Consider the following 15,234-nt stretch of genomic DNA (forward strand, 5'->3'; position numbering starts at 1 on the left):
TTTCCTCAGTTTAAATAATGCTGCTCTGAAACTGAAAGGCTTTTTTAAAATTGCTTTTAAATTTTCATGCATTTCTTGCCTGCTGTGAATATAAACTAAAGCAGCTACTTATTTTAAACACAGGATGTGAATATATAATTGCTAGGACATGATTTTAAATATTCCACATTATTACTTCATCTTATGACTGATTTATTTTAACTCAAGCAGTAACATCATGTATTTCCTAATGTAAAACCAAGGCAGTTCACAATCACTGCATATCAGAAAGGAGGAGAGCAAGAGAACCACGGGGCTTTGGCATTGTAGCTCACAGTTAATTCATAGGATAGTCTGGAAGCCTCAAAGTTATTTTCCCACAAGAAATCCAGCATTCTTGTGTCCACACCTCTCTTATGGGGACATTTCACCTGGCCTTTTCTCCAGTTACAGAATTCCCACATCTCATGTTGCCTTTTTAGTGATAAAAAATTTAGAAGTATATTACTTTGATGCTTGTTCCTGTATGTTTAGGTTTCAGTGTATGACTATTTAAACCTCTCTTGAGTGATAGACCAATTTCATTAAAAATACACAATCAAACGTTACTGGGGGGGATTATAAAAATTCATTTTTTTAAAATAGTGCATGCATGATTTAATTAAACATTTGAATATGAAAAGCAACTCCAGTGAAAAATGAGGTAAATTATGAGGGGTGTCAAACTTGATTTCATTGAGGGATGCATCAGGGTTGTATTTGACCTCAGATGCCATAGTGGGCATGGCCAGCTTGATATCACTTGTGTTGAGAGCATCTGTGGTGGCTTGAGCATTCTGCTAGTGAAAATGGGCTCCCGAGCTGTGTTTTCAGCTGTGATGGCCTCCTGCCACCCTCTGCCAGCAAAAATAAAGCTTGAGGAGGCTAATGCAGCTGAAAATATAGCCTGGGAGAGCCACATGTGGCCCTCTCGAGCTCTGTTTTCACTGACAGAAGCACTGCAGGCCGGTCCTTTGCTGTTTCTTGGGCGGCCCTGCAGGCCAAATCTAAACACTCTGTGGGCCAGCTGGCCCGCTGGCCTTGAGTTTTACACCCCTGCTATACAGTTATTTAAATCTTGGCTATCAAATTAAAAGACATTCTAATATAAAATTACAAAGGAAAATACAAGGCTTGGAGAAGAGAAAAAGATGGCACTGGACTGCTCCAAAAGAATAATTTGGAATATGGAAGAGATTGATTGGTGGATTATGTTGATTTTTAGCCACAACATAGATTTTCTCCAAAACCAGAATATTCTAAAATAACATCATGTTGAGACCTAAGATGCATGAAAGGCTGAAGTACACTTATTTTTAAAGCTTATTTTATGTAAAAGAAGAATGAAAGCCACTGAGTTCCTTTGAACTAGAGTGACGTACAAAGTAAAATAAATGAAATGAAATATCAAATGTGTCACTATTCATACATTAAATCAGCCTGATAACAGAAAGTCATATAGTAATAGAATATATGCATGTTCCCATATTATATGTTTCCTTAACATTCTCATTTTTCTAAGATATTGCCTTTGGTAGTTAAAAATTTAAGATTAACAGTTACTTGTTCCAGTGAAGTGCCAAAAATTATATAACAACCAGGTGGTATTCACTTACCTTCCCTACCAATTTGCAAATGTGAGCATGTCCACGCATGTGCATGCACTTTGGCTAAAAAAGAGCCTAAATGGGATTCCCTAGAGCTGGGATGGGGTCAGGGGGTGTGGCCACCCACTATTTCCAGTACCGGTTCGGGCAAACCAGTCCAAACCAGCAAAATACTACCTCTGATCACAACCATTTTACAAATTCTATTGTGTTAGATACATAGCTCAGAAACAAAATGGACCATGGAAAAGGATCCCAAATGACGAAAATCTGCCAGCATGCAATAAAGATTTTTTAAAAATCCTTTTAAAGAGAGAATATAAAAGCAAAATAAGGAAGCAACTTGTTGATTATTTCATAGTCCCAGGGTGAAATTTTCAGGTACAAACTAAAATACTTTTGTGACATCTACTATCAGCATGACCATTTCTTTTGTCATGTTAAGATTGCCTTTGGAAAACCGACAGTTTTGGCTGGATTGAAAGGTGCTTTCCCATGAATTACTGCAGAAATCAACAAATATGTTCACTTTGGGATTATGGAAGACTTACTCCAGCAGATGTGCCCAATATTATGCCTTTTTAGAATAGATTTTTAGGAAGTAAGGCAGACAGGGGAAAAAATAATTAAGCATGACCACTTACTGTATCCTTGCATCACCCTGTGCATAGTGCTTTCCAGGGCCAAAAGCCATACTTAATGTAGATATTGAGTAGGAAGTTCCTGTTCCTATTATCTCATATCTACAAATTGAACCTTATAAAATGTTACCGTATTTCTGTGAAAAAGAATAAAAGTAGAAATTTGTCCCAAAGCCCATTCCAAGCTATGAGAAACTATTTCCAGTTTTCTCCACCTTAGTACCTATCTTGAGGGTTGAATTATTTGAAAATAATGAATTTATATAATAATTTCAAAGCATTCCTATCAAATGTGCTGTTTCAAGTGAATTAAATGTAATGAGTGATACTATCTACTTTCTCTTTCATGTACAGAAGCCTTCTTATCTAAATAATTAAATGAATTCAATGTGTTTTGAGTGAGGTTATTTAGCAATTCCAAATTTCTTATGTTACATCAATATTAAACATTAATTACTTCACAAAATTAAAAGAATGGAGAATAATGAATTAAAGAGTCATTGGACAAAAATAATCAGGATTCAGTCTATGACAGTTTGCATCATGCATAACGATTGCTAAAGCCCAACACATTTTTTTGCAAAATTATGTTAATCACATTAACATCTTCATTTGAAAAATTATAGTAACAAAGAGCTTTAGATTACAATTATGGTGCTGCTATACTTCCTTCCTTTAAAAAGAATTATGGCATAGCTCTTCTTCTCCTTCTCTTTCTCCTCCCCCCTCTTCCTCCCTCCTTCTCTTTTTGAAAGCCTCCATCTTTAGCCTGGCATTTTGGGAACATCCTTTATCATAAGAAAATACAAGTAGGATGGTTCCAATTGCATAAAAAAGAAGGACTCTTCTCTCAAAGTATTATCTTAATGGCCTTCAGGCCACCTCCTATGGTACTACCATCTCAATATCTCCCACAATAGATGGTAACCTTTTGTCTGAGTCTGGCATAACTTCCATAGTTATTTATTGTCTTTCCTGCCCCTCCCACTTTTCAAACATTGCTCATATTGCTTGCATTGAGTATCCCAAATGTCTATCAATCTACGGTGCCTGTAATTTGATTTGTCCCCAATGCCTGCTTCTCTGAGCCATATGTTGTCATCTCCTGTCCCTGTATCTCCTGCATTACGATTGGGATGACTTATTCCCTACTTGGATCGGGGCGCACTTCAAACAGTCACTCATGCCCTTGTCACCTCAAGGCTGGATTATTGCAATGCGCTCTACATGGGGCTACCCCTGAAAAGCATTCGGAGACTACAGCTAGTCCAGAATGCAGCCGCGCAAGTGATATTGGGTGTACCAAGATACACCCATATTACACCTATCCTTCGTGAGCTGCACTGGCTACCAATTGGTCTCCGAACGCATTTCAAGGTGTTGGTCATTACCTTTAAAGCCCTACATGGCTCAGGACCAGTGTATTTGCGAGACCGCCTACTGCCACATACCTCCCAACGGCCGATAAGATCCCACAGGGTGGGCCTCCTTAGGTCAGCTGGCGGGGCCTCGGAGGAGAGCCTTCTCTGTGGCTGCTCTGACCCTGTGGAATCAGCTACCCCCAGAGGTCCGGACCTCTCCCACCCTCATGGCCTTCAGAAAAGCTGTTAAGACCTGGCTGTTCCAGCAGGCCTGAGGCTGTTGACCTTATTATGTAGGGTCCAGCCCCAATCACAACATATGCATGTTGGAGAAATTTTAAATTTTTTATTTTTATTTTGTTTGTTTTCTTTTCTTGTTCTGTGTAAGTCGCCTGGAGTCCTCCAGGATTGGGCGGCCTATAAATTTAATAAATTGAATTGAATTGAATTGAATTCTGAGTCCAGGATAGACCTATTAATCACTAGATTAATTATTTTCTTTCTTTTGTCCCAAAGGAACAAGTAAAAATGTGCAAGTTAGGGTCTTAGGGTAGTTGACATCACCATTACAGCACTTGCTGAGTCTCATATCAACAAATGGAGTTTGAACTTCCCAAAAGGTTTTAAATGGGGGCAGAGTAGTTTAGAATCAAGAAGGATCTCTCAAATTATCCATTTCTATGTTTTTTGTCCTCATGTCCTCCATCCAGCAAGTTTAAAATACAATATTGTCTCGCGCTTTGAGCATCTTGGTTTTTTTTTGTTTTTTATTTCTTTTGCACAATAGTCATTTAAACTTTCATGTATTGTTACCTTGTAAATTATCTTATTTCTTTTTCTCATCCATTAACCGACTCAACAATCTAGATCTACATTAATTATTTTTTTGTTTCCAGCAATTGACTTCAAGGTAATCCCTTCAAATCTATGATCACTGTAGTCTGCAGATGACATGATTCATCAAATATTTACTTGATGAAATTTTGTATTTCATCTATATATGTATTTCAAATACATATGTATTTGAAAGTATTTGATGGAAAAATAATCAAATTGAAAGCCAATCTTTTTAAAGGTGGAAAAAAGAATTTCATATACATGCAGACTTAATCCTTCCTTCCTCTATTGTTTTTGCCATGGATGTCAAGAAATTTAAACATATAATGTGTCTATAATTAATGTAGAAAAATCATCACAACTTTTGGATTTTTTTTTAATGATCATAAGATTATGTTGACAAGATTATGAGACCAATGTGAAAGTAAAGACTGTTTCTTTTATGCAAGGAATTATACAGGGAAACCTGATGTCAAATTGTACATAGTTTTTTTTTGTCCAAATTAAAGGAAATCTATACTGTTCCAGTTCAGGGAATATCACTGTCTGGACTGGTATAAACCTTTTTTCCCCCCCTACTGTCCGAAGGAGAATTTTATCTTATAATTGAACATTGTTAGTCTTAAAATGTCCTGCTATCTTCTACAGCAAAAGTATTGATTTTCACAAGTGCTGCTTTTCAAGAGAATGCTTTGTCCCCAAATATTATTAGTTTAAGACTTAATCTTGTTTTTCCTCAGTTTTCTAGCCAAAAGTGGAGAATGAAGATCTATATCACAAGTTTCTTTTTCCTCCACAACTCTTTACAAATTATAATCACAAGATGGTATGATTCTTGTATGTAAATTTAACTTAACAGAGCTGAACTTTATAATTCTTTCTTAGTTGTCATCTGTTTGATGTTTTATTCTTCTCTGAATATGATTTAGACTATAATTACAGAGAAATACTTTCTGCAATATTTCAAACTCTTCTTGAAGTTTTAAAGCTGTCTTTTTTTAAAAAAAATGTATTTTACTCAGCTATTGGTGGTGGTTTTTAATTATAATCAACTATGAATATATAAAAACAATGATAACAACCATTATATGTAATTTATATGACACCATTCCTAGCTTTATTATCATGAAATTTGTGATAATGAAATATTTTCTGTCACTTTACAGTAGCAATAGCAATAGCAATAGCAATAGCAGTCAGACTTATATACTGCTTCATAGGGCTTTCAGCCCTCTCTAAGCGGTTGACAGAGTCAGCATATTGCCCCCAACAATCCGGGTCCTCATTTTACTCACCTCGGAAGGATGGAAGGCTGAGTCAACCCTGAGCAGGTGAGATTTGAACCGCCGAACTGCCGAACTAGCAGTCAGCCAAAGTAGCCTGCAGTACTGCACTCTAACCACTGTGCCACCTCGGCTCACCGAATTACTCATTGTAGTAATTATTACTTAGAGCCATTTGATGCATTGTAGTGCTTCAATGATAATTTCAGTGATGAAATCATATACAGAACAAACATGTTTAATTATTCATATCAAGTTGATTTCAAGGGAAATATAATTCATAAGGCTGATCAAACACAGGCAACACCTGGATAATTGAAAAAGTCAGATAATAATGACATAAGGCTTCCCAGCCTGTAAGTAGAGAGGAGAGCAGAGCAAAGACATTGTTCTGCCCTAGCCATCCCCAAAAAACACAACGCAGATCCCTGGTCTCGACAACACCCCTTTTATTAAGCAAATGTGAATTCCTCTCATTCGCATTCAGCAAGCCTTGGCAAACACTCCTTCAAAGGAATATTTATGACTACAGACCTTATCTATTTTGGAAAGCTACCATGTAAATATTTTACAAATGGGGTGCTGTGCAAGGAAAGACTGGCCCAGAGTCTCAGATTCACGGACAGATCTTCACACTCCTGAAACGAATCTAACAACCATATAAATGAATTGTTTCTTGCAAAATCCCCACCTTTCGTTCCTCTTTTATTTACTGGCCATTCACCATCCACCTGTGGCTTTACTCCCAAGTTAATCCTGATTTCTTAGCTGTTCTTTTCTTCTGGCAGCTCTGTGCATGAGCACACTGGGATCATGCTCCAGCTGTTCCTTTGCTTCACTGCTGTCTAGCTCCAAAGGCAGCTAAGAACTGTCCCATCTCTGCCTCTGATGCAGAGCCATTGTCTCAGCCTTCCCCAGCCTCCAGGACTGGCCCATGTTCCTCCCCAACCTCCTCACTGTCCAACTCTACTGCCAGCTCTGCTGGTGGGCCACAGACATCTTAAGAGGCTTATTGCCCAAGCTATGGGGTAAATCTCTTGATTTGTGGCCTCAACCTGATTTAAGAGACAGCCTGACCCATGATCCTTTGTCGTTAAAAGCAATTTTCTGCTCTCTGGCTGTTATGTGACTCTCATTTGTGAATTTTGCTCATGAAATTCTGACCTTTGGATTGACTGACAATCCTGACCTTGATCATAGATTGCATACTGCTTTGGATTGCATTCCTTATCTGGCATTACCTTTTGGCCTTGAATAAATTGCTAATTCCCATAGCAACTGTATGAATGAGTGTTTAACTGAAGCCAGAAGCAGTATAGATGGGAAGAATAACTTTTTTTGTAAAGGAGTTTTGACCCACTAATTTCAAAAGTTTATAAAGTTTGTAAATGGAACTACGTTATGACTTTAAAAACTATGTACAACTGTGCCACATTCAGTTGAGAAATTTTAGAGAGAAAGGAAATTAGTACTAGCTAACTCCGCACAAACTCCTAGCACTTACAATGAAAATTAAAATATCCATGATGCTACATAGCAAATATAATAGCAATAGCAGTTAGACTTATATACTGCTTCATAGGGCTTTCAGCCCTCTCTAAGCGGTTTACAGAGTCAGCATATCGCCCCCAACAATCCGGGTCCTCATTTTACCCACCTTGGAAGGATGGAAGGCTGAGTCAACCTTCAGCCGGTGAGATTAGAACCGCTGAACTGCAGATAGCAGTCAGCTGAAGTGGCCCATAGTACTGCAATGTTTATAGTTATCTCTAAAAAAAAATCAATATCAGCATCATAACTAACCAAACCAGCCAATTCCTACCAATCATCACCACTTTTTCAATCTCATAACAATGATACAGTACAACCACAAACTCATTAGCAAATGCATTAGGATGACAACCATCAAACACTGATGGTTCTAAAGCAATTTGAGTCCTAATGCTTTTGGAAAGAATGTCATGTTGGGACAAGCTTAATATTCAAAGGGACAACATTACATAACATCAATTCCCTAACAAATGTCTCCTGACTTTGGCCCTTTAACTGTAGATGGACAGTTAAAAAATGTGAAATAATAAAATGTCACAGAAAAGTGGGATTACCAGTTGCGGTTCCTCTAGTAAGGGGCTGGACCAATTCTTCTCCAATTCTAATTCTGGTGTCTAACTATAAGTCAGTAAAAATCTAATCCAATTCCATGAAAGTTTAATCAGAATATAAATCAAGCATGCAGGGGACTATTCCATTTATTGTTGTTGAGGCAGCAAAAAACAAAACTAGGAGAAATAAGCCATGGGAGGCAATAAGCCCTTTGATCAAATGAAATCAATTAAACCACAGGTATATAATGCAAATTGTATTAACTGTTTTCTGAAAAGGCAAAGAAAAACTGGGAATGCAAACAAATTGTCCCAACTTCATCTAGTATATTATACTAGTTTCCGCAAGAAAAGAACACTCATGCTTATAATGGCCAAGCTTTTAAACAAATTTAATCACATTTACATAATTACATGTTTCAATCTTAAGTACACACTCTCCCCACAGGAACTCAGGGTTAAACTTTTTATTGTGTTCTAATTGTTCAATAGTATATAGCTGACAATTTATGAATTTTAAGCAACCTAAAAACATTTACTAGAAAGGAATTTTTATGGTCTAAATATGCTCCTTAAATCAGTTGACTCCTACTTAAATTTTATATTTTTCTTTGTATCTTTGTGACTGTGCAAATAATCAGCTCACATATTTAAAATAATGTACATATTTAAAATAGCAAGAGCTAATATAATGTACTAGGCAGCTGGATTCAGATTTTACCCTGAGGTCACTTAAATGAATTTGTCATGTTGGTAAATCTCATTATGGTAAGTATTGTGTGAAATAATCCTCACTTATAATTTATGCTAGAGGGAGGGAGGGAGGGAGGGAGGGAGGGAGGGAGGGAGGGAGAGAGAGAGAGAGAGAGAGAGAGAGGGAGAGAGAGAGAGAGATCCAACTGTCACTATAATATTGATATTTCAACACTTTTGCTTTCTAAAATTCTAGGAATACATTACATGATGCTCCTTTTATACAGCTAGCATTTGTGTAAAATAAAATGAATGCAGTTGATCCCAACTGCCTTTAACCCCTATTATCATCCAATTGAAGCCATAACTACAGTATTTCATATGTGCCTTTTGCACTACACAAACAAAGGTTCCCTATATTTAAGTGAGATTTTTTTCCCCCTATGAGACAAGACAATGTGGTTTTGGAATGCAAAAATGCCTTCCACATTTGTCTTTTTATTTTAAAATTATATGAATACATGTATTCAAAAAGTGAATGACTCTCAATATAATTTGAGTATTTATGACATTTTTTTGATAAATAATGCAATGGGACAGGTGGTTTGTTCTTCAGATTGTAATAAGTGGGACTGCAGTGAAATGACTTAGCTTGCAATTCTCTAGTTCAGATTTAGCCAACAGTTGGAGTACTCTTTAATTTTCCTCCCCTTCTTTTTCCTCTAAGAATTGAGTTGTGTTTTTCATTTCTTCAAGACTTGGGTGTTTGTCATGTCTTCTTATGAACTGATAATAATGTCTGGTCTACACAATCAAATTGAATATTATACATAGTGACTCTCCATACATAGATATTACAATTTTGTTAGCTTAAGACTGAGAATTAAGATGAAAAGAGGTTTTTTTCATGATTAACAGCAGTAATGGACGCAATGACCATTCAACAAAAGAAGCATCTCTTTGTCATTTCTTCACAGTGTTACCTGGAAAAGTCCACATCCTGGATGTATCAACATACTAATTAAGCTCCTAGAAATTATATTTGCAAATAGCTTCTTTACATAAATAACTTTATATAAATATCTTAACATTGAAAAATGATGACAAATTTCTAATCAATTTTCCAAGCGAATGTGAGATTCGTGTTCTCGATGATCACTTTCTAGCATTTTCCAAAGTTTAAAAATTATCTTAAGCTCACCTACACTGTGTAAACAAAACTTGGCAGCCTATTGCTTTCCTGTAGGTTATGAGCCAAGAAAGCATTATATAAGTCAGAACTGTACTATCAATTCAACATTTTAAATAACAGCTTTGTTGAGAATAATGAGATGAGGTAAGTGAGGCAGTGTAAGGTGATTGGGGAGGGGCAGGGTTAAGTGTTGATATTCCTTTAGCTAGGAATGACTTTCAAGTACGATAAGTGTAATTTGAATATTACACTTAAGTAATATTAATAACTCAGTTCCTTTCGAAAAAATGAGTGTCACAAATTGGATTTTTATAATTATGTAAACTGCTGTACAAAAATGAAGACTGCAGATGAACATTAATGTGGATTTTTTTTAAAGCAGCTAATGCTTGAGATAAAATATTTCCATTTTAAAAAGTTAATTTGGGGAGGAGGAAACAATGTAGATGTGGGAAAATAGAGTGAAAAGAATGACTGGAAACTATTATCTTGATTCTGTTTCAAATAAAATTGAACTCTGAGTAATCTAGGGAGATTGATATTCATACCAGGCAAACTTGTGTAGCTTCTTCCTTAGATTAATGTTAGAGTACCAACAGCAAGCCTATCCTGTTTCTGGAATGATAAGAGAATAAAGAAATAGAACAAGACATAAAATGTCTTCTAGCTACTGCTATATGCAGATATTTGGCATTTCCGAGGAAACAATGCTGCAGCATCACCTGTGCTACATTTCCCAGCTCCAAGCGTGAGAATGGGATTCAGATGAGGCAGTCACCTGAGCAGCAGCAACTGCTGAGAGAAGCCGCTGCCGGGGAATTGTCCAGCATTTCAGCATCCCAGCACTTCATTCAGCAGTCCTGATTCCATGTGAAGAGAATGCAAACGGCTGCACAAACAGATGATAGCTTCTCCTTAATCAGTAAGGTAAGGAATTTGAAAAGGTTATAAGTGTTAATGAAGAAATTGTGCTGTGATGATAAACCATCTGAAAGATAATGTCTGTGAGTGAATAAGGTATCAGTAGCAGTGTATGTAGGTAGAAGAGAGTTTGACTTAGAATGTTTCGTTGACATGAGCCTTTGAATTTAGTCACATTATCTTGCAGTAGCAGGGCTTTACATATAATGTAAACATCTGTGCATTATACAAGAAAGCAGAGTTAATAAGACAAAGGAATTATGTGCTTAATTATAATTACATCACGCATTCCCTGACAATGTCACTTCATTCTTAAAGAGATTTTGAAACTTAAATGTAAATATCATTTTCTTTAGGTTATTGGATGAACGAAGAGGTTCAAGGTATAAACTGAAAAAGGCATGTTGGAAGAACTGTTTAACTGAAGGACTATATTATCAGTAAAAAAATGGACTAGGAAAGGTCACTTACATGAAAATTGGCTGATCCCAAAAACTGTAAGAATGAAGTCTGTGACACATATCTCCACTTCCAAGAATTGCAAATGGATTGTTCCCATCAGCAAGAATTTAGAAAACAACGGTACCAACTAGAAATATCTAAACTAAGCAGCATCTCTCTGAGTAAACAGATTAGTTTAGACATGAATAATTTTCTCTTCCAACCTGAGCTCAATGCTTCCTGCGCTGATATAGATGAGACTTTCTATAAGACTGAACACCACACATACAATACATCAACCCCTCAACTGATTCCCAAGTTTTATATTGCCGTGCCTATCATCTACTCTATGATCTGTGCTGTGGGGCTTACCGGAAATTCTGCAGTCATTTATGTTATCTTGAAAGCACCCAGAATGAAGACAGTCACTAATATTTTCATCCTAAATTTGGCAATTGCTGATGAGCTGTTTACATTGGTGCTTCCTATCAATATAGCTGACTATCTGCTGTTCCAATGGCCCTTTGGTGAATTCATGTGTAAATTGATTATCTCAATCGATCAATACAATACTTTTTCAAGTATTTATTTTCTAACAGTCATGAGTATTGATCGATACCTGGTGGTGGTTGCCACTCTCAAGTCAAAGAAAATGACATATCGAACCTATAGAGCTGCCAAAACAGTGAGTTTGTGTGTTTGGGTTTTTGTCACCATCATTATCTTGCCATTCAGTATTTTTGCGAAGATACATACAGAAGAGGGACGATCCCAATGTGTCTTTGTCTTTCCCCAACCAGAAGGTTTCTGGTGGAAAGTGAGCCGCCTCTATACCCTGATCCTAGGTTTTGCCATCCCGGTATCCACCATTTGCATCCTGTACAGCATCATGCTCTATAAACTAAGACATATGCACCTTCATAGCAATGCTAAAGCCTTGGACAAAGCAAAAAAGAAAGTGATGATAATGGTATTGATCATCTTGGGAGTTTGCCTGTTCTGTTGGACTCCCTATCACCTTAGCACAGTGGTTGCTCTCACTACTGATATCCCACAAACTCCACTGGTTATTGGAATCTCCTATTTCATCACCACATTGAGTTATGCTAACAGTTGCCTCAACCCATTTCTTTATGCTTTTTTGGATGACACTTTCCGAAAGAGTTTCCGAAAAATGGTGGAATGTGGCACTGCATCATAAAATCCTAATCTCTATGGCCTTCTTAGGAAGATGGGATATATTTCTGAAGAGGTTTTGTGAAAATGGACAGAGGGAACACTGAACACATTATGCTGGGAACTCAGAAGACAGAAATTGATTCTTCTTCTTCAAGTGCCCCAATATTCTTGAAGCTTGCCAAATTACAACTTTAGTGAACTCCTTTTTTCTGCTTTTGCATTATAGCTATTCATTGTGGATTATCTCTACTTTGGTATGTATCTTAAATCTTTAGAATGTTTAGTTTAAAGAAAAGGAGTAGCAGATCATAATGATGTTTAACTGAAAAAGGAAGCAATTGAAACTGGAGTTTTATAAAGTTAAATAAAAGCATGTAGAATGATGTTTGCTCAGTAATGAATTTGAATGATGCTACTTTTCTAATTTCAATATAGACATGAAAAAATATATCTATGTAAACATACACAGGCACACAGAGAATGCACTGATACATTATCTTTCACCATTATATTTTGTTAGAAAATAAAATGCATATTTGACAAGATATATGCAGAGTTTATATATTATGCTGCTGCAAAAGTGGATAATTCTTTTTTTGCATTCTCTTCTCATCTCTTCTTGGAAAAAGCAAATTGCCATGAATTGGACTGGGGGCTATCCTTGTTTCATAGCACCTGCTCATTCAGTGGAAGGAGATATTTCTTGAAGGCTGGGAGGCTAATTTTTCTTGCTTTTCTGTCCGATTTGAAAAATTCACATGAGTGAATTATATATTGGACTCCTACTTTTGTTTTTTTATTATTATTACAGATTTTTTTTGTAATTGAACTAAAACAAATCTTCTAAGAATGAATTTTATTAGATATTAACCTTCTGTGAATCTATTTGTTATAATTTTTGTAATATATATAAATATTAAATGAAGATTGCATAGCAACTGCTTTAGAAAGAATGCATGTTTTCTTAAGTTGTAAACATTCAGCCAAGACATTGTTGTATGTGCTGTTGCAAAAGGAAAGGGACTACAGAAAAATTAATTGCTCATCTAGTAATGGGCATTGAGAGCCACCTTCAGCATAGAATAAGAAGTGCAGTCTAGTTGCAATATTATTTTCTCTAAAACCCAAAGCAACTTAGTATGTCTGATCTTCATTTATTTTGCGATTCCTCAGAAAGTTTCCTCAAGAACTTATTGATATATATTAAACAACAATCACTATTTTTTTAAAAAAAGTTTGGAGGATTGGTGGAGACATCTGATATACAGAATGTTTTCCGATAGGCAGGAAACAGTTCTTTCCTTTGTATTTTGATGATCCAAGTATGGAGTGTGTGTTGTGTAATGCAGGGACGTGCAGTCAGGGGAGGCAGGGGAGGCAGAGCCTCACCACTGTCATCATGAAAAGAAAAAAAATGTAAAAGGAAAAAGGCTGAGGTAGTTGCTGCCAGAATCACCATGGATGACTCTGCTTAGTGCTTAACTGTTTAAAAAAGCCTCTTAAAAAAGTGCCCTCTACAGGAGGCGGCAGGAGAATGAGATGCCTCATCTAGTCTGACTTTATGATCACTCAAGCAGCGCTAAGCAAGGGTTAAAAGCTGAAAAATTCCTGTCGTAGATGAGGCACATATGTGGAGGGTGGTTTTTAAGAGGCTTTTTAGAGGCTCTGGCAGCAACTAGCTCAACCTGACCTGAGCTCATGCCTTTTTTCTTTTACATTTTTTTTCTTTTCATGATGGCAGGCAAGAGCAGAGTTGAAATCCTCTCTGAAACAGCTGAAAAAGGTACGTGTGTAGATCGGAGGAAGGGGGAGGAATTCAAAAAGTTTGATTGCATGCAGAGCCATGTTGCCTTTTCAAACACACACACACACACACACACACACACACACACACACACACACACATCTGGATAAAAGTATATAAGCCCAGCTTCATTGATTACAAGTTTGAAAAGGCAATGTGGCTCCACCTGCAATCAAAGGATCGGATTGGAAGGCAGCAGGGGAATGGGTGGAGGGGGTATGGCAGAGGAGCTGCTTTCAAGCCATTGGAAAATATATCCAATCCAACTTCTGTGTTTGTGTTTGTTTGAGAGTGAGTGAGTGAGAGAGGGATCCAACTTCCCGGTGTGCGTGTGTCTATTTCAGAGAGGGGGAAGGGAGGGAGAGAGGGAGGAAGGAGGAGGAGGGAGAAGAAAAAGAATGAAGGAAAACTTTTTCACAAAGGAGAAAAACAGAAGCTGTCACTTTAAATCGGAACTGAGCATGCCTGGCTGTGGAATTCTGGGAGTTGAAGTCCACAAGTCTAAAAAAATTTGAAACCCCTGTGTCAGTGCCTCACCAGCCATGAACCTCACCACACGTCGCTGGTGTAATGTATATTATACATACATACATACATACATGTGTGTGTTTAAACTTATTAAACAACTCCTTCAGAATTGAAAAAGCTGTTCTCTAAAATGTCTTAGTTCCTTACAAAGAGAAAATAATCAAGAAAGATTCCCACCCCCCACATTTTACATTTTACTTCTCATGGTTAGAACAGAAGAGATGGCTTCGTTTAATAAAAATGAAATAGTTCTTCCTTCTAGTGGTCCTTCAAGAGAAATTGACAAATAATACAAATAATATTTGGAATTATAGCTAGGCAGTCTAGATTACAACTGGAAGGCAATTATTAGTACATCATTCCTCTACAGTGTTTGTTACACAAGGAAAAAAAATCAGAGACAATCAAAAAAATTTATAGCTCAGTGCTATAAATAAAATTATGCAGAATTTTTAAAAATACACATTTGAAAAATGGATGGTATTTTGAGTGCAAGATTTTGATATCAAATTGATTATTTTGACCCGTTCTTGAGAAAGATGAGGAGAGAAAATGGTTCTATTTCTAGAAAGTTAAGCTCATCTTAATATGCATTATATTTTCATTGCCCAAGCAAGGACCTCTTCC

At 36.7% G+C, this 15,234-nt stretch overlaps 1 protein-coding gene across 1 annotated transcript; it reads left to right on the top strand.

Moving 5' to 3' along the window:
• Positions 1-11,298: 11,298 nt before the first annotated feature.
• NPBWR1 (neuropeptides B and W receptor 1) lies at positions 11,299-12,297 on the top strand. The gene has a single exon (XM_032222211.1). It carries the CDS (start codon positions 11,299-11,301, stop codon positions 12,295-12,297), a length of 999 nt encoding a protein of 332 aa, XP_032078102.1.
• The last annotated feature ends 2,937 nt before the right edge of the window (positions 12,298-15,234 follow it).

This window comes from Thamnophis elegans, chromosome 8 (assembly GCF_009769535.1).
Source record: "Thamnophis elegans isolate rThaEle1 chromosome 8, rThaEle1.pri, whole genome shotgun sequence".
Classification (NCBI taxonomy): domain Eukaryota; kingdom Metazoa; phylum Chordata; class Lepidosauria; order Squamata; family Colubridae; genus Thamnophis; species Thamnophis elegans.